This window comes from Carcharhinus amblyrhynchos, chromosome 14 (genome assembly GCF_965287045.1).
Source record: "Carcharhinus amblyrhynchos chromosome 14, sCarAmb.v2.hapA, whole genome shotgun sequence".
NCBI lineage: Eukaryota > Metazoa > Chordata > Chondrichthyes > Carcharhiniformes > Carcharhinidae > Carcharhinus > Carcharhinus amblyrhynchos.
Window position 1 is genome coordinate 73,138,431 of NC_137337.1, and position 20,124 is coordinate 73,158,554.

Genomic DNA, 20,124 nt, shown 5'->3' on the forward strand with positions numbered 1-20,124 from the left:
GTAACATTTTGTCAGTACGTTAAATACAACAGGAAAAATATAAAGCTCCGACTTTAAGCCAGAGAAATGTGCTCCTATACTCCTCCTTCAACCCAAGACAAAACGTCACTCCCAGATCGTCTTGCATGAACCACAAACATATGGGCAGATTTATACAATTCCAATTTACTTTACTCCCCAAAGTAATTTTATGTACAATTTGTACAACCAACAGAGACACTTTTAATTGTACCAGTGGGTTGTGTTCATACAGAAATTAAATGTAAACAGCTCTCAAACAAGTACATTTCTTATGAAGAATCTTCCTAGTTGGGAGGTGGATTTAGGGTGTAAAGTCATCCTCTGCATTAGAAATGCTGTTCTAATTAAACAGATATCCTTAGTGTCACATGGGGCTGCAATGGATTAAAGCCACGAGTAGAATTAGATATATTCTAAGCCATAATTACAAAGATCGATCAAAAGCAAATTACAATAGCACCATACACAATTAATTCTGGATGAAATAATCCATTGGTCTTAAGATATTTCTATCAAACATGTTGCATTTCTATGGTGCTTTTGTCAGAGATGTACATACCTATTTTTAAAATACTTCTCCAAAATCTAATTTTACTTAATCTTCAATTGGAAGGGTTTTTCAAAGTTGCCTGCAGACATGTACAATGAAGAATCATATAAGAACTGCAGAGGCACCCTTCCGTGAACTGTTGTTCAGTAGGATAACTGAGATTCCATTTCAGGAATACTTCATTGACCGGAGTACTTCAGGATATGCAATGGGCATAAAAAGTGCTACATACATTGAAGTTTTTTTTTAAATTTAAAGCTACGCTGTTCACCTCAAAGGCTATTGCTATACAACAGCTACTGCGAGCGAAGCACTTCATACTTTAATTTAGCATGAATCCCATGTTTTGGGATTTTTTTCATCTTCTAGTAAACTATACAGCAAAAGTTATTTTGATGCAGGTAGGTTAAGTGACTACTGCCACAATTAAAAACCACAGTAAATACCACAAATAACAAGGATAAAATAGTTTTTATTTATAGTCTCATAGTAAAGGTCAGCCTCAACTTGCAAGACAATTCTTGGCAGTATGTACAACATACCTGTAATTTCCATGGAATGGAATCAAATAACAACAAGAGACAAATCTACATAATGCTACAAGCTAGTTTAAGCTTAGACCAATAATTGAAAAGGCAAAGACAGACAAATGTACACACACACCCCCGACACAGCCTGAATGGTGCTTGGCAGCCAGTTGATTGTTCAAACATCAATAATTAGCAGTAATGGAAATCAATTTAATTTTGTACATTGTATTATGCAGACTGAGGCTTAAGTACAATTATTTTGGTTCCTGCTAAAACACAAACCTCAACATACCCATTTTGGATGTATTGACAGATGTTATTTCAGTGCCTTAAAGCATAGCTTTAGGGCACTTAAGCTGTTCCATCATTTCGTAGGGTTACGTAAAAGCAACTCAAGGCACAGAATATTTGATTATTTTTAAATCTGTAAAACATTGAAGAAATATGAAAAAAAACTTGTCTGAAGTAAATAGTTTTGAAGTTCATGACTTTTTAATATCAGTGACATCGAACTTCTGTTTCATAATTGAAATTAATAAAATAAGATCAAAAGGGTCTCAAAATAGGATTTAAGATTGGTTAAGCACGACCAACCATTTGCAATATACACCCATACAGATTAATAGTGCATCAAATAACTTGTGCCTTGCTTCTTTAATCTTTTAACAACATACATTTTCAAATCTAGACCTTCACGCCCCCACTGGGTGCCATAGCTAGTGAATAAGTCTTAAGAATTGCTGCAAAGTTCCTGTTGCAGTAGACGGAGTCCTTAATAGTTTGACAGCTGCCATTTTGTAATTTCGTAAGGAAGAGCAGGGAGTCCTTCTACTGATGAAATGTGATGCTACCCTGCTAACAGCATCTATTGTTATAATCCTTGGAGCACAACAGGGGTCTGACAGAAGACAAACTGAAAAGTAAAGCTATACACAAGAATCCCTAGTAAAAGCCAGCCAGCTTATTGCCTGAAGGGGTTCAGCTTGCCTCCATTCGCAGTTTCTTTCTGGTCTGGGGTTCTTCAGTTTCTGACTCTGAAGTCGAGTCAGAGCCTCCGTCAAAGGCAGAAACAGCACTGCCCTTGGGATTGGTGTATAAGCTGCTGTCGGAGGATGAAAAGTTGGCCTGTAGCTGGGCGGCTGCCCGTGCCTTTTCCAGTGCACGTACTGAAAAAGAAAGGCAGTTCACTGATAAAACCAAAGCAACAAATCCATTTACCACACACTGCCACAGCGAAATCCCTTGCTCCAACTGACTTCCACCTGCACTGATCTAAAACTCATTTCGGCTCACCATACTAAATCTGCTACCTTATAAAACTGTATGTCAAACAAGTTAATTGCAGCCGGACACAGAAGAAATGCTCTCTGTAGCGAACTTGCAATCTCTTTACTGATATGAACCAGTGGTGTTTAAAACTACCTCCTCTTCCTCAAAATTTATACAACCGCAGTCACTTGTATCTCACCCCCTCCCCATCGCATTATGTATAATTTAGCTTGACGCTACAGTTTTATGTGTTGATCCACTTCTATTCTGCTGGCAGCTCTCTTTATGCTCCATTTCCAGGTATCACAGCACAGCCAATGCTGAAAGCTAATGTTAGGGCTTGCAAGCTGGGACCCCATACATGGGGGAGGGAAAAAAATCACAGAGACGCTGTCCTCAAGCGATTTTGACATTTTAGGAGAAGAGGTAAGAGTCTTCTTCAAAGTGATTGAGGTGCAAACTCAACATCTCCATCCATCCTTCCAAAACTGCCCTCTTATGCTGCATTTACAATTGGCTATGCAAATAAAGATTTGGTCTAACATCAGGGATCAGATGACATCATCTGGTCTGGATTCTCCTTTTCTCTTGTTGAGCATCCATCTATTAAAGTATTGGGAGAAGGGATCTGGCACCATCTCTATTCAGAATAGGTTCTGGGTAATTACACTTTTCAAGCTGTTGTTGACATTGTTATTGTTCCAGGTTTGATGACACTGAGTAAATCACTACAAGTTTGATTTTGGCATATTAAAATTGAATTATTTTTAATTGCTGAACTGTGTAGGGGCCATTTGCACTGTACTATTGCTACCACCTTGTGGTAAAGCAGTTGCTGAGCAGTGAAGCTATGCAGGATCAGTCGACCAGGGCAGCTGTGCCTCTGACATCAGGGAATTTTAAATGAAAGCTGAACCCTAAGACTGTAAAAGAATCAACCTTTTCCTATGTCAATAAGAACAGGAGCATTAAACAAATGAAATGAAACTAACCAAAATGTGTCCACACAGCTACAGGAAATGAGGCTGCAAGGCGAGAAAATAGACGGATTGGGAAAAACACTCAACATAAGGGGCATGACCGTACATGGAATATATTTGACTCAAATAGTTTTCTGGAACACGTTTTAATGCCCACCCCCAAAACAAAAAGGAACCGTGCCAATCCACAGCCTACAACACAGAATAAATGCTTGGATTTCAATAATTATTCACGGGAATGCTGCAATCATTTTCAGACAGCTGTTTCATTTGCAACTTTATTCCAGCTGCCTTTGACACAATTCGTCTTTTAAAGACAGTGCCCAGGAAGAAATGCCAAGATTGGGAGGCAACCTAAAACATAATATTTTCATACGAGCTATTCAACTGATGATTCAAAGCAGCTGCTTTGTACAATCTAGCTTCTGCTGATTTGCACACGATTTTAAACTGGAAGTATTGAGGGGCAGTAGAGTGGTTAACACTGCCACCTCACAGCACCAGGGACCGGGATTTGATTACCAGTTCGAGTCACAGTGCGGAGTCTGCACGTTCTCCACGTCTACATGGGTTTCCTCTGGACGCCCTGGTTTCCACCCACAGTCCGAAAGGCATGCTGGTTAGGTGCATTGGCCATGCTAAATTCTCCCTCAGCATACCAAACAGGCGCCAGAGTGTGACAACGAGGAGATTTTCACAGCAACTTCCATGCTGTGTTCATGTAAGCCTACTTGTGACACTAATAAATAAACTTTAAAACTTAGAAAGAGTTGTATTTTTGAGAATTTTTTTTTTTACAGGCAGCATATCCCAAAACATTTTATAGCCAATGAAGTACTTTTGAAGTATAGTCACTTTTGTAGGAAATGTAGCAACCAATTTGCACTCAGCAAGCTCTCACAAACAATGTGATGATACCCAGATTATCTGTTCAGATGATGTCAATTAAGGGATATTAGTCGGGCCATGTATAAACTCCCATTTCTTTTTTTATAGTACCAGGTGATCTTTTGGTTTAATGTCTCAACTGAAAGACAGCATCTCTGGCAGTGCTACATCAGAGTGCCAGCTTCATCTTTTGCGCTTCAAGTTCTGGAGTGTGACTTGAACTTTATCTTTCAAATGGGAGGCAAGAGACATCCTAACTGAGCTACACATGGCAATGACAGTGTCAGAAACTCACACAAGTTAATGGACAACTGTGACAATAACTTTGATACAGCTCAGAAAGGGATTCTGTTCATTCATTAACAAGAGTCTGGGTGTGCCACGTTTTGTTTTTCTACAAATGTCATCAAGTACAGCAGGTTCGAAGGAATTCACCTTTTTGAGGGTGGCAGATAAATCAGAACTTTCAAAATCTAATCTCAGATTTCAATTTTTAGAATCTCTATCAGCATAAAACACCAGGCCAAAGCCAGACATGGAAAGAAAATGATCTGATGTTTTACTGACTGCTTCCTGATACTTTTGCTGATTTTCCATCCGAAGCAGGAATCACACGATGCTAAGTACTACTCCAGGGAAAATGTGTTCAAGGCAACTTATTTACTTGCTGCTTTGAAAATACTCTCCTGCAGTCAATTATTAAACCAGACGTAATACTTTTGGGGCAAATCAACACTTGAAGGAAAAAAACACGTCAACAGAAGTCTTAAGCAAAAAGAAAATCAGCCATGATCTAATCGAAACGCAGGCTGCCTACTCCTGATCCCACGTTTTATGTGCCCCAAGTGTCACTTTGGTGATGATATCTTCAAAATGAGAAGTAATGAGAGTATTTTATAGGGTACAAAAAGAGGCATGATTCCACTAGTTCAATATGAAGTATACGAATATAAAATCACTACTGTAATTTCTGACTTTAACATCTCCACATTTGCTCATCATTAAATATACACTGCTTCTACATCTCGTTATAAACATTAGTCAGTCAACCTCTGCCAACCTAAAAGAAAATAGCAATTTAAATGAGTTCTTCAGTGAAGTAATCTTTTCCCTTCTAGCACTGTCAAAAAACATATGTAAAAGAAACATTTATTTTTTCAATGCCAACCTCCAAGCTAGACAATCGTTAGCACAGATTTCAAATTTAGAACATTTTTAAAATAGCTGCAAGTGTTTTGTTTAATTACTGGGCTTTTCCAAGGATTCTTAGGCAATTCTATTCATACACCCATCAAATCCCAAATGCAGATTCGCTCATCTAAGCTCCCTAGAATATTTAAAACCGCAATTGAGGCCCTTAAACAGCAAAGCGAAGGATTAATAAAAACCTTCAGAACACTTGTCCATGAAAATAATTGCTCTTACGACCAAGGACATAAAATTATCTTTCCAAAGTCTTTTGTGTTATATGATCAAAGAGTGCTCCCTGTTCTTTATTACTTTTAAAATTGCATCTATTTAATGTTGGAAAAGCATTTGACATGAAGGGGAGTATTAACTGCACCAATTTAGCTAGCCACAATAGTAGAACACTTCCTGCACTGAACAGATAATCTGTAACTGGGTAACTAAAAAGGTACACAACACAAAATCTTAGTTAGAATAACTAAGCCCGTGACAATTTCCAGATTGGAGATCAAAATGTGACAAGTGGCTTTAAACAAACAATCCATTTCTTTCAAAAAGGTGAAATTAATACAATTTTACCTTGCTGCTCAAGCAGAGTATTCTGTCGCTTTAGGTCATCAATGTCCTGCTGGTGTGTGTGATTTTTCCGTCGCATATACTGAATATACTCTGTGGCTTTATCTAAGATTTGGGCACGGGATGCCTATTGAAACAAGTTTCAATAAAGATCAAGTTAAAGTTATTGAACTGCTTCGTGCAGCATCAACTTTCAAATCCAAATCTTCATTCTATCAAGGAAGCAAAACGTCGAAAGCAGTTACTAATCAACTAAACAAAGGCCAAACTAAACATTTGTTAATTGAATGAACCCCACAAAATGTAGACTTCTAATCAATTTGAGCTTAAACATGCAAAATAGATGGGCTTCTATTAGCCAGAAGCTTTTCCAGTGAGTAACTGAAGCAAAGGTGTATGCACAATCTTATGATGAACTACTTTTTAATCTTGTATGGGGGTGGGACTGACATTGGCAACCTTTACAGTTGGCCTAATAGAAGAGAATGAGATTCAGTTCTCCCCATGGGCCCAACTAATACAAGGCTCACATAATGACTACTTCCTGAGGTATTACAAAGTGGCTGGCACATAGAGCTATATCTCAAAAAGGCTTTGGAATCTTGTAGAGAAAAACCTCAGCATCGTAAATGAGAAACATGCTGGTTCCATTCAGCTACATGTACATTTTGTGCAATAGATACATATTGGAATGTAGCTGAAAAATTCTTAAATTAAAAGTTAATGTTTTTAACTTGTTAGAAGGAAGTTATGAAATAAATTGCCATGCAAATCTCCATAATGCATTTACCTCTGAATAATGGCTTAAGATGTTCTTGCATAACTGTTCTTATGCTCATTTGTAGTGAGACATCCTGATATCTTTCCTAAAAGGAGGTTGTTTATTTTAACATATCCATGCCTTGTACAACTGACTACACTGCTGGTGTGAAACCATTACGTATTTTGCCAGGTTTACCAAGATACAGTGAAATACATTGCCTTCCTTCAGTGTTGCTCTGGTGGCACAGAACTATTTTCAGTTAGGAACATTAAAAAATGTGACTAAAGAGAGGCTTGCACAAACATCAATATTTAAACTTCAGTCTGCCCTGCAAGTAATCAATTTATTAAAAATTGACATAGTTTCGAATTCTTGCACTGCTGAAGACTATATTTACTCTTCCTCATTGTATTTGGTTTAATATTTTACCAATACTCCCAACAAAATGGGGAGTAACTAAGCAATCACAAAATAAGTGCACCACTCAACCAAAATAGGTCACCAATAAGTTGGTCTTTATTCAAAAGTAACTTAAAAAGCAAAGAACCTTGCTTGATACTAATCAGTGGTGTCTTAGGCCGCAAGAAGGTAAAATAAAAGTATGTTTACCAACATGGCAAACATTGCAATAATCTCCACTTCCCCAAACTTGGTTTCCATCGATCCTGCACCATAACCCATCCGAAAAATGCATTCCCACAGTCGGTCTTTATAAACAAGAAAAAAAATCAGTTCTAGATTCTGACAATAAACTTCCGTGCTGTTAAAACCACACTGCAGCAAAGACTAGAATTTTCCAGCCACCCAAATGGGATATTGTGACTTACGTGCCTTCATGTGCACTTCAAGTCTATTAAAGGCAGCCTAAAATGTGCAGTGAAGTGAGGCCAGATATGGATTAAGTTGGTTTTGTATGACAAATTTAATCAACTCTCAATTCTCTCGAGAACTGGCGAAAAAATATAATAAATCTTGCACTTTTGCCCTTTTTGGTATTTATTTTCTTTAACAACTGCAAAAACGGACCACCTACATTTTAGTTCCCAGTTCCAGGTGGGCGGCCTCACAGCGCCAGGGACCCGGGTTTGATTCTGAGCCTGCGTCACTGTCTGTGTGGAGTCTGCACGTTCTCCCTGTGTCTGCGTGGGCTTCCTCTGAGTGCTCCAACTTCCTCCCACAATCCAAAGATGTGCAGGTTAGGTGCATTAGCCATGCTAAATTCTCCCTCAGTGTACCCAAACAGGTGGAAGGCTGAGTGTGGCGACTAAGATTTTCACAGTAATTTCTTTGCAGTGTTAATGTAAGCCTACTTGTGAACTAATAAATGAATAAACTTAAAACACCTGTCTGTTCCTTTACTCCAATACACAGGAACCACTGCAGACCATATCAGTAGCTAGGTAGCTTACCAGTTTTGCGGCCAATGTTTATTTCCCAACCAGCACTAATAAAAAAAAGCATCATAAAAAAAGTTACTAGTTTTGTTCTGTATAAACTTTCTATGCACATTTTGTAACTCAAACACATTGAAATAGGATAGAACGGGGGGGGGGGGGGGGGGGTCATTTAGCCAATCGAGCCTCTTCTGCCATTCAATTGAACCAGGGCTGTCCTATTTCTTAACTCCATTTACATTTTGCTTCCATATTCCTCAATACCCAAAGATTAATCATTCACAGTTTTAACATCTCAATTAACCTAGTCTCAACAACTTGTATTTGTATAGCTCCTTGAACACAATAACTTTCCCAAGGCATTTAATGAAAAATTGACCTATCAAACTAAGAAGATATTAGGGCAGATGCCAAATGCATGGTCGGACAGATAGGCTTTAAAGAATGCTTTGTTTAATGAAAAAAGTGAGATGAAGTCGAGGGACTGAATTACAGCAGATAAAAGTCTAGCAATTGAAGGCAGGCTCATAAATGGTGGTGATTAAAGACAGGAATGTTCAAGAGATCAGAACTAGAGCAAGGCGAGTATGCGAAGATTGTAGATTACAGAAATATGGATAGATTGGAAAACAAGGGTGAAAATTTTAACATCAATGTGTTGCTTAATCAGGAATCAATGTGTCAGTGATGGATGCAACTAGACTTGGTAAGGGTTAGGACAGAGGCAGCATAGTTTGAGATGACCTCAAGTTTACACATGTAAATGTGGGTGGGCAGGATAGAGGAATACGTGGGCAGGAAAACGTGCAGTCAGATTTAGAGGTAGCAAAAGTACAGATGAGGGTTTTAGGTGCAGCTGAGCCGAGGCAATGATGAGCCAGGCAATGCCACAGAGCTGGAAATAGGCGATCATAGAATCCCTATAGTACATAAAGAGACCTTTTTGTCCCATCAAGCCTGCACTGACAACAGACCCACCCAGGCCGTTTTCTCGTAACCCCATGCATTAACCCTGCTAATCCCTGACACTAAAGGGCAATTTAGCATAGCCAATCGACTCAACCTGCATATCTTTGGAGTGTGGGAGGAAGCCAGAGCACCCGGAGGAAACCCACGCAAACACGGGTGAATGTGCAGACTCCACACAAACTGTCACCTGAGGCCAGAATTGAACCTGCGCCCTTGGTACTGTGAGGCAGCAGGGCCAACCACTGTGCCACCCCCTAGAAACAGAGCACATGTTTCATCAGTAGCTGAGCTTGCGGGTCAAATGTGACACAAAGCTGTGAACAGTCTGGTTCAAGCTCGTGCATTTACCTGAGAGAAGGGGGGAGTTGGTGGAGGGGACCGAAGACGATGGTTCCAGTATTTCTGATATTCAGGTGGAGAGAATTTTTGCTCAAACTGTGCTTTTCAGAAATATCCCACCACCCTTTTTACAAGTGTTTGCTGACATCACCCCTAAACTGCCCAATTCTTAATTTAAAGTTAATACTCTTTGGTGTGGACTTCCCCAGGCCAAAGGAAATTGTTTCACTCCACTTATAGATACAATCTTTTGATCATAAATACCTCTTCATTGTCTATATTTAAGGTCAATGTAATCCTATCTCAATTTAGCCCTTGTAACCGCAGCATTATGATGAATCTATGATGCCTTCCCTGTCCTGAGTGGAAAACAATCTTTCCAGATTATTCTATGCTGCTACAACATTAATTCTAACCATTTGTATTCCAGCCTCCTTAAAATACTGGCTAACATCCTATTAGTCTTTTCATTTTCTGAACTAATACTCCAACTGTGTGATTTCTGTACTTGGGCCCCTCTGCTCCACCACGGTCCCTAGCTTTTCACCATTTAGAAAGTACTGTGATCTATCTTGGTCCAAATTTGATGACCTTGTACTTCATGTTAAACTCCATCTGGCAGTTTTGCCCACACTCATAATCCATCAGTGCTTCCTGTAATGTTCTGCTCTAATTAATACCTTTCATTCACAACACCTTTAATGATACAAATCCACACTATTTACTGTCCCATCTAACTTAACGTTGTCAGCTAACCTGAATATATGGTTGATTCCTTCATCCAAGTCATTTATAAATATAATGAAAATCCAATGTCTTATTGCAGATCCCCGCAGACACCACAAGTCACATCCTGGCAATTTATGTATCGTCATTTCCTTTGCTCTCTACCTCCTCTCGCCTAACCACTTCCTTTCTCGTATCAATGGGTCAGCTTCAATTGCAAGCATTTTAAAACTGTGTGACAGCAATGGGAGAGATGGGCAAAATATTGGAAACACTCAGCACGTCAGGTAGCATCAGTGGAGAGAGAACATCTCATGTCATTAAACTCCACAAACAGCATCTCATCTTTTGAGTCTGCTCTCTGGAGCCTTCTGGACTCAACATTTAAACTGAATAGTTTTGAGATTCTCCATTCTGTTTCATGTTTCTTTTGCTTTTTTCCCAGTTCCTTTCTTCCTTTACATTTGGACAGCAGTTACGTAGCCATTCATATCTCATCTGAACATATCTTTTGTTTTTTTATCTGTCCTATTGCCATTCCTTTGGCTTTTGCTTCACAGATGTTTTGCAATTCATCTCTCGCCGCCTCCACCCCATTGTTCTTCCCCTTTTCTTGAGCTCAAAACCTATTACATTTCTACCTCCACAGCTCAGGCAGTGTCTGTAGAGCAGAGTTGATGTTTTAAGTTAAGATGGTCTTTCATCAGAACTGATAAAGAGTCATCTCAAACTGAAACATTAACTGTTTCTTTTTCCACAGATGCTGCCTGACCCACAGAGTCTCCATGTCAGATTTCCAGCATCCGCAGCAAATTGCTTTGTCTTAGTATTTCTAACTTTCCTCTATATTTCTATCTCCACAGATATGACATGACTGGAGTACTTCCTACATTTCCTGTTTTATTGCCAACTCTCTAATACAGGGCGACTCTCTTTTCTCCCCTCCCCAACCATCTTGGTGCTGCTCTCAAAATGAACGCAGGACAATTACACCCAATGACCTACCTTGCAAAATTGTAATTCCACAAACTGGCCTCAGTGCCTTTAATACAATCCTTCAGTGCCCACAGCTGTTTCTAAAAAACTAAGTGAGCTGTATTTGAAACAATTTAGATGTAACCTCAACTGCCAAAACCTCTTCCTCGAAGAAAAATTATACAAAAATCATTGAGACGGATAGAATTGTGGCATGGAACATTATGATCAAATACACCTGCTTACAGGGAAGCTACCACTGTACGCTCAAAGATGGAATCCATTGAGTGTGTGTCACACTAGTGTCACTTGTTATCCCATACCTCTTGACTTTTCCCATTGATCCACACAAGTAGTTTCACTTAGGGTGAGCAAAATACCTTGATTGCTCTATCCCCACCCCTCCACAAGGAGATCTAGTTTTCAGAATATGCAATTAAAATTAGAAACCTCATACATGATCTGGAGATGCCAGCATTGGTCTGAGGTGAGCACAGTAAGAAGTCTCTCAACACCAGGTTGAAGTCCAGCAGGTTTATTTGTATTCATGAGCTTTTGGAGCGCTGCTCCTTTTTGTGCAAACTTCATGCGTTCATTGTCAGGTTTCTAGTTGAATAATTTTAGCCCTGTCCGTCAAGTGCAAGATACTTTCATGCCATTCAATTCCTTTTTCCTTGAAATCAAGAGTTATTTTTTGCATTCCCAGCAACGATGATGAGTGGTTTATTGCAGGATAATAAACTGATTCAAATATTATTCTACTTTTAAAGAACTTTGCCCATTGCAGTAATTTATGATACAGATTATCAAACAGAAGTGAAATGATTGTTTTAAAAGCATATGCATGATACTGAATCCTCTCAGGCATGTCACAATTACAATAGTTCTCCCAATTTAATTATAGCATTGTAATAAATTCCAAATTATGTGTACGCATGCATTTGTTTTAGACAGACAGACAGTCATTGGCTTGGAGCCTGAAGTTTAGTCATAATTATAGATGATCTGTCAATTACCTCAGTAATTTATGACCAGCTGTTATTACCTATTCTTTGTCTATTTAGAGAACAGTCTTAACACAACATGTCATTTAGCAGCTCCATGCTCCAGACTCCAGCTAGTCATGAGCAACAGTTGATCTGTGTCGGAAGTTTTATAATTGTCTACCAATTGCTCCTATGCTTAAAGTAGTTTTCCAAAAGAAGTCTTGTGGTCTTCAACTTATCACCAATGAAAGTATTAGCCTTGTTTCGGACAGGACATTTGCGGCCTCTGCACAATGGAAAGGATGGGGTGATTATGGATTAGCTTGTTGGGATGGGGGAAAATACTCCTGTTCCTCTTTGTGCAGCAGTGCTATAAAGGCACACAACTGATGGATCCAACCCATCTCATCTCCTTGACCTGCCTGCTTCCCACAGCTCAGAAAACATGGCCAACAATAGAAACCCTGCAAAAAAAAAGCATGCTGCTGCTTTTAAAAAAGATAACAATTGACCCACCACTCCACAAAACATCCCACCATCACTACTTGATAGGCCCCTTCTTTGCCAAATTAGGTAATTCCAGATATTTTAAAAGAAAGCATGCACAATAAATGATTTAAACACTGGCTACTGGTACACAAATGCTTATCTTAAATTTCTGAAGTAAAATACTGAAAGTATTGCTTAACCTCCAATTGATACCTTGCAACTACATCCAGCACCCAAGCAACCTGACAAAGCTCCTCAACCATTACCTCAGACCAATTCCTACATTCAAAGGTAATTGTGTTATGTGGAATTAAATTTAATTTGGACTGCATCAAGATTAGAACAAGTTAATATAGTAAGTCACTATGTTTACCCCAGTCCACATTGATAGCAATTTAAATTTTGGGGTTAACATCCTGGAATACCCCCCCCCCAAACAGCACTGTGGGTGTATATGCGCCACATGGACAGCAGAGGGTCAAGAAGGCAGTTCATCACCATCTTCTCAAAGGTAGTTAGGGATGGGCACTAAATGCTGGCCTAGCTAGTGACTCGACAGGAACAAACACATTTTTAAAAGTAGCTTATGATTTAAATTGCTCCATTGATACCATTTTTAAAATAATTAGGGATGAGAAATCAACATTAGTCACCAAATCCATGCCTCCTCCACCCCAAACTGAAGTTATTTCCTCTTTTGATAATGCCCCTTAACACTGAAAGCAAACAGCCCTTAAGGCCCAACTTAAACACGCCAATGTAACTTCAACTCTGAAGTAATTTGGAAAGCCAAATGGAGATCACAAGTTAGACAAACGCCTTGTGAAACATGCAACGCAGAAAGTGAACTGGATCAGCGACACAAGCAGGACAGAGGCTGGGAATTCTGCGGCGAGTAACTCATCATCCAACTCCACAAAGCTTCTCCTCCATCGGCAAGGCACAAATCAGGAATGAGATAGAATATTCTTCACTTACAGCTCCATCAATACTCAAGAATCTCAACACCCTCCAGAACAAAGCAACCTGCTTGACCAGCACCTCATCCATGTGCTCCAACATCCTTTCCCTCCACAACTGGCGCACAATGGTTGCAGTGTGCCATCTACAAGATGCACTGCAGCAATTCACCAAGGCGCCTTCAACAGCACCCCACCAAACCCATAACCCCTCCTCCCTAAAAGATCAAGGGCTGTAGGTGCAGGGGAACACCACCACCTGCAAGTTCTCCTCCAAGCCACTCACCATCCTGACTTGGGAACTACATAGATTTCCCTCACTGGATCAAAAGCCTGGAAGTTCCTTCTTACACTGTGGCTGTACCTTCATCACATGACTGCAGCAGTTCAAGAAGGCAGCTCGCCACTGCGTTCTCAAGGGCAGTTAAGGGCAATAAAAATGCTGGCCTAGTGAGTGATGCACCATATCCTGTGAATGGAATTAAAAATGAAAATCCCTGGCTTCAATCTTCAGTAAAGCCCATGGGCACATATGCACAGATGTGGACACACGATGTATAAATGGAAAATTAAAAACGCTGCAAGTAGTCCCCGAAAAAAAAACCATGGGACATATGACGATTCAATGTTTGACTCTCAAATACACAGGGAGCCACAGCGTTGTTGTTTCTATATCAGACGTAAGGCAGAAAGGGAAAGAGATGAACATACAAATGGTCAGAAGATTTACAAAAATAACCCCTTTTTTCCAAAAAGCAAAAGCTACAAGGTGACAGATACAAGCTCCCCAACATGCATTCTTAGCATAATATCCAACAGGTGTCTATACAGAAGCAATTAAAAGTCTAAAACACTAATAGAAGAACGGGCACAGGATGCCAAAAGGACAACTTTTTCTCCCAATTCACCATGCAACATCAATTCTGAATAAATTCACAACTTTAAGGCATTTCCCAACTACTTTCCAACCGCGCCCACATCCCCCCCGCCCCCAAATCATTTTTACATTCAACATCAAAACACAAAAAATGAAGGTAAAAAAGCTGCGGAACTTAACTAGAACACCGACCTTTTCACCCTGGAGCGATGGTACGGAGTCACGTAAACTGTGAAAGCTGTCTTTAATGTGATCCCTGCGTTTGCGCTCCAATGCATTATGGTGTGCTCGTTTGTCTGCCTGAAAAACAGAATCACACTCGATGAATTACTGCTCCAGAAAGATAAACCCAAAGTTCATAATGTCTTTAACATTGCTGAAATTGCAAACTACTTTGGTCAAACAAATAATATCACTTCTGAATAAAAAGAGTGCCTTGAGACCAAGGGAGTAAGATTTTTTTTCTCCCTAGTTCACACTCCAACATACCCGACTGCAATACTTTTCTCATTCAGTCCAGATTTCTATTATTAAAATTTCAAAGCAATGATTCAGTTTACCTGTGGTACACATTTTAAACATTAAATTGAGTTAAAACACAACGTGGTTTGCTTATGTGTAATGAATTTTATCTCCAAGTGATTAATTTCAACAGTCCAAGTTCTCTAGTGAATGAACTTGTTTTTCATGTTTTTTATTGTGTCTCCTCAATGAGGGAAGAGCCTGTATTGTGCCTGCTCCAGAATCAGATTACCAGGACCACTGAAGTTCCAGCAATTTACATTCTTCACATTTCTAGCTGTAGATTTTATCAATGGCAATGAACACCACAGATTTCATTGAAAGATTTGGATTTAAAATCTAACTTCCACTCAAGCTGGTGGTCAAAACATTTTCTTAAAAAAAAAATCACCATTTTTGGCACCTGTGATACTGACAGAGCAAGTCACTTTTTATAATGAAACTGGAACAGCTAATAGTCACCATATGACCATAGGCAGCTCTCTCTTTTGAGGGACAGAGGACTGGTTGTGATTTGACCTGAGGATCATCACATCTCAGGTGAGGGACAAGGTCAAGAAGGCAGGCCTTCTTAAATAACCTCAGGTACAGGAATTGAACCTGTGTTATTGGCATCGCTGTGCATCACAATCCAACCATCCAGCCAACAGAACTAACTGACCCCAATATTTCTGCAGAAGAAACTCCATTATTTACAGAAGTTTTTCTTCTCTTTGTATCTCAAAGAAAATATCTTTAAACACATTTCTGTGCTGGGGGAAAAATGCCAAAGATACTGAAGAACAAATTGGCATACTGGTTATGCAGTTATAGGGTTCACACCCATGGCAATCAAATCATTTGCTTCCCTATTCGAGCAGCTAACATTTACTAAAAGCAGTTATCAATTATAAACAAGGGTAATGAGAGATGCATGCCAACTACAAAGGCACACAACAGCTAATAACTAAAAAAAAACTATTTGCAAGATAAAGCAATGGACAAGAACAGGCAAACATCTTGTAGTTCAATACATAATATGTGCGATAACATGTACTATATTTTGTTGCCAATTGTTACTTTCAGTTTGGTTATACAATGACATGGAACATGACAGGCAAATTAAAGCTTTAAATGCAGGTAGTGTACTGTGGAGCGGAGGGCCTGAGTGGAATGCTCTGTCAGAGTTGGTGCAGACTCAATTGGTCAAATGGCCTGTCTCTGCACTGTAGGGATTCTATGAATACTGTCACTATATTGTTTGACCATTTTGACATATTCCAATTCTCCACGAAGGAGCGACAGCCAATTACTCCATTTGTCAAGAGAATTTTGAACAGAACTTAGTCTATCGATTTCTTATCGCAGATCCCTACCTGATTAGCAAACAAAATTGCGCTGTAATGAATTCCATTAGCTGAGAAAATGTGACAAGTGCACTTTTCCATTAGAAGTATTGGTACACACACAAACACTTGGGAATCAAATGCCCCATGACAACAGGAGTGGCATGGGAAAATCACAATTTGCTTCTCATTATCAACCATTTGGAACTCAAAAGAAGAAAAATGTGATAAAAAGAGCATAGGCTCCAATTAATTTACAGTTCATTGCAAGAACTAAACCTGCTCGGTACAATAGTATCTCAAAATGATAAAAGTTTTAGATTTAGTGCCCCTGTCGTGTTTCTCCCATAAACTGTGCATTAAAATGCAATTATTTTCTCAGTATAGTCCCCATTAAACATTTTATTCTCAATAATGTTCTTCATATTTGTATGGTTCAAGTTCTGACTTATTTTTTCATGTCAAGAACCACTTGCCTATTTTTCTGTACATTTAAATAGTAGTTATGAGATAAATTTAACCTAATCACGCCCAACCCAATGACTGCTAATATTTTTCCCACTAGACTCTGAAAAAAGTCTCACCTCAATACTTAAGGTCGGGAGTTAGGCAAATAGATCACAGAAATCTCAACAACTTGGTACCATTTTTGCTAAATTTATGAGGGAGATAAATAAAAGGACTAAGTGTCACTGATCGATGCAACACATTCTTAAGGCCTAAGAATGGACAATAAACATACAGATGCATGGGCTGAAGGATCTGAACATCAGTCAAACGCTAAGACTTCAAATGATGCAGTTGGTATCTTGGCTATCAAGCACAGACAAAGTTTACACATACACAACACTATACATCACAAAAAAACAAATTTCCACATGATCTCAAGGTTACATTACCAACTAGTTATACTTCAAAATTCGAAAGGGCACATAAGCTAGGATCATCATGTTTATAAGCCCAGTCATTATCTTTCTAAACATAAGCTGATTTAGAAGTGCATTATTCTATCTGATCAAAGATTATTTACCCACACTTCCTGGAATCCATTTTGTTTTAGGCACACCATTGAGAAATACTCTAGTAATTATAATAGTACATCAATTTTATTTACATTTGTTACTGAATTTTTTTTAAGTTTCTGGACGAAGATGAAGAATAGTTCTCAGCAGCTGGTCATCCGAAACCGCTGTATTGACCATATTTACATAACTGCAAAAGAGGAAGGGAGGGAATAAAAAGCATCACGATGAGTTTGTTACTCTTCCCATTAGTGCAGGTTCTTCATGTGTTGAACCCCCTTTCACGTGAAAAGTAGTGGGGGGGGAATGGAAAGTGGGTAAAGGAGAAGAGAGATTAAAAAAAAGAACAAAATGCCACTGAACGTTTGGCTTCACTTCAAGGGTTGGATCGATATAAATAGGACATGCTGAGGCTTGTGGGCACAATGAGTCGCTTCTAAAACACAGCGGTGGGGGGAATCTCCTAACATAAAAAAAGCATGAGATAGAGAAAGGTTTTCCCTAAGACAAGAGGGTCAAGTTGCTAAATTTAAAGATGAACTCTGTATAAATTATACAGTGCAAGAAATAATACTTTTCACTGTATACTAATACACATGACAAGAATAAATAAAATCAAAAGATTAGAGACAACACTGATTCTGGATGACTTTTGAAAGCTGGCAAAATACTGCAGGTGCTGGAATCTGAAACAAAAATCGAAAACGCTGGAAAATCTCAGCAGGTCTGACAGCACCTGCGCAGAAAGAATAGAGCCAACATTTCGAGTCCTAACTTTGGGGAAGGGACACCCAGATTCAAAATATTGGTTCTATTCTCTCTCCATCAGATCTGCTGAGATTTTCCAGCATTTTCTGCTTTTGTTTCAGATGCCAGCATCCATGATAGTTTTGCTCTTATTAAATCGAAAGATTGCTAAGCCTTTGTAACGTCTTAGGTGGTGTCACTCACTAAGGCGTCACTCGCTAACTCCTGAGTCCTTAGCTGGATGTGTGCCCAGATTGTGGGGGGTATTGATATTTTCCTTTCACTAAAAAAACTTTACAGGGCATTAAAAAAAATCTAAATATTTGGCTTATGATGTATTTTTTAAATGATCAAAAGCTGTAGGGAAGGCAGCATTGACTGAAAAACAAAACCAACAATCCAAAATCTGGTTTCATTTCACATACACACACAAAAAGACACGAAAAGCCAAATTAAAAGCTACTGCAGTTTGATGAGAGGGGGTGGGTGTCAAATGTAAGGACTTAATTTTAAAATTAAGGCAACGACGGCTGGTTTTTTTTTGGTGGTGGTGGTGGTAGGGGGGACTGGGTCGAGGTTAATCCCTCCATTTACGTACCGCTGTCTGAAAGCTCGGCTGTTCTTCCTGCAAAACAGACAAGTGCACACAATGATCACACACAAGCCGGGAGAGCTTTGTAACAGAGAGAGAGAGAAGGATGATAGATAGAGATAGAGATAGATAGATAGAGGCAGATAGATAGATAGAGGCAGATAGATAGATAGAATGAGAGAAAAAGAATAATATAGAAAGAAAGAGAATAACAATAGATAGAAGAATAATAGAGAAAAAGAGAAAGAGAATAATATACAGAGAGAAAGAGGATAATAATAGAGAAAGGGGAAAGAGAATCCATAACTAAAGGGAGGGAGAAAAAATTATTTCGTTTCCCACAGTCGAGGGAAATCCCAACACGTTACTTTTTTATTTATTCGTTATTTTCGACACGAATTTCGGAAGATTTTTTTTACTGAATAATAGCGAAGGGGGAGGGTGAGCAGGCGAGACTTACGTCGCTTTCGACCTCGATATCATCGTTATCGCTCATGCTTTTCCCTAACAACAGCCCTCAAAAATAACAAACCAGGGGATTTTAAAACTTATCTCTGAGGAGAAAAATTTAAAAAAAACTAAAATAAAAACACTAGACACACACGCGCACGCACAGGGGACGGGAGAAAGAGGGAGAAAACCCGACAGGAAAAAATCGCTCGTGACTCCGACACCAGCTCCGCCCGACAGGCCGCGGCTTACCTCCTCCTCCTCCGGCGGCACTGCGCATGGGCGCGGCGGGCGCTGCCGGGAGTTGTAGTCCCCTCCTCCCTCCGCTCTCCGTTCTGGACTCCCGGTCCCTGGACTACATTTCCCATCATCCCTCCCGATCTCCGGCGAGGGCAAGGACCGGAAGTTCTTCTAAGAAGCGGATGTTGCCTCAATGCGCGCGGGGGGGGGGGGAGGAAGTCGACTTGTTCTTCCTCCCCTGGCCGTCAGGGTAAGAACCGGAAGTTTTTCCAGGAGCCGGAATTACGTCAGAGCGTCGAGGGCAGTATGGGAATTGTTGTTCCCCCCGGCCGCCACCCTTCAGGGCAAGGACAGGAAGCTGTCCCAGGAATCGAAGTTGCGTCAGAGCGCGGGGCAGTATGGGAGCTTCAGTGCTCCCTTGACCATCAGGGCAAGGACGGGAAGTTTCTCCAGAAGCCGGAAGTTCGTCAGAGCGCGGGGCATTATGGGAGTTGTAGTTCTTCTCTGTCTGCCATCCATTAGGGGCGGACTGAAAGCTGTCCCAGGAATCGGAAGTTGCGTCATAGCGCGGGGACCGTATGGGAGTTGTAGTTCCTCACCGCCCGTACAGTGGCCTCCATTTCCCGAGGTTCATAGCTGAGCAAGATGGCGGGTGGGTTGGAGAGGGAAGGAGTTAAGGAAGCTGACCATGGACACAGATAACTTTCTCTTGCATTGGACTGAAGGAAAAACCCTCAGCCTCCTGGT

The 20,124-nt window shown here is 39.9% G+C and overlaps 1 protein-coding gene across 4 annotated transcripts; it reads right to left on the reverse strand.

The window, feature by feature from the left end:
- Positions 1-1,023: 1,023 nt before the first annotated feature.
- Positions 1,024-19,397, reverse strand: max (myc associated factor X). 4 transcript variants are annotated; one of them, XM_080203095.1, is made up of 5 exons: positions 19,148-19,397; positions 18,694-18,720; positions 14,660-14,779; positions 6,006-6,129; positions 1,024-2,267 (listed from the first exon to the last, which is right to left on the reverse strand). In XM_080203095.1, exons 1-5 carry the CDS (start codon positions 19,181-19,183, stop codon positions 2,080-2,082), a joined length of 495 nt encoding a protein of 164 aa, XP_080059221.1. In that variant the 5' UTR covers positions 19,184-19,397; the 3' UTR covers positions 1,024-2,079. The 4 variants fall into 4 exon arrangements, with proteins under 4 accessions (XP_080059221.1, XP_080059222.1, XP_080059223.1 ...); XM_080203096.1 differs by having other exon boundaries at positions 14,672-14,779; positions 19,148-19,396; XM_080203097.1 differs by lacking the exon at positions 18,694-18,720 and having other exon boundaries at positions 19,148-19,396.
- Between the last annotated feature and the right edge of the window lie 727 nt (positions 19,398-20,124).

Excerpts from the sequence above, each read along its gene's own strand:
- max (XM_080203095.1), bottom strand. The coding sequence starts at position 19,183 with ATGAGCGATAACGATGATATCGAGGTCGAAAGCGAC. Across the intron at positions 14,780-18,693 it reads AGCCGAGCTTTCAGACAGCG|GCAGACAAACGAGCACACCA; the intron begins GTACGTAAATGG and ends TCTGTTTTTCAG. Across the intron at positions 2,268-6,005 it reads TACTCTGCTTGAGCAGCAAG|TACGTGCACTGGAAAAGGCA; the intron begins GTAAAATTGTAT and ends TTTCTTTTTCAG.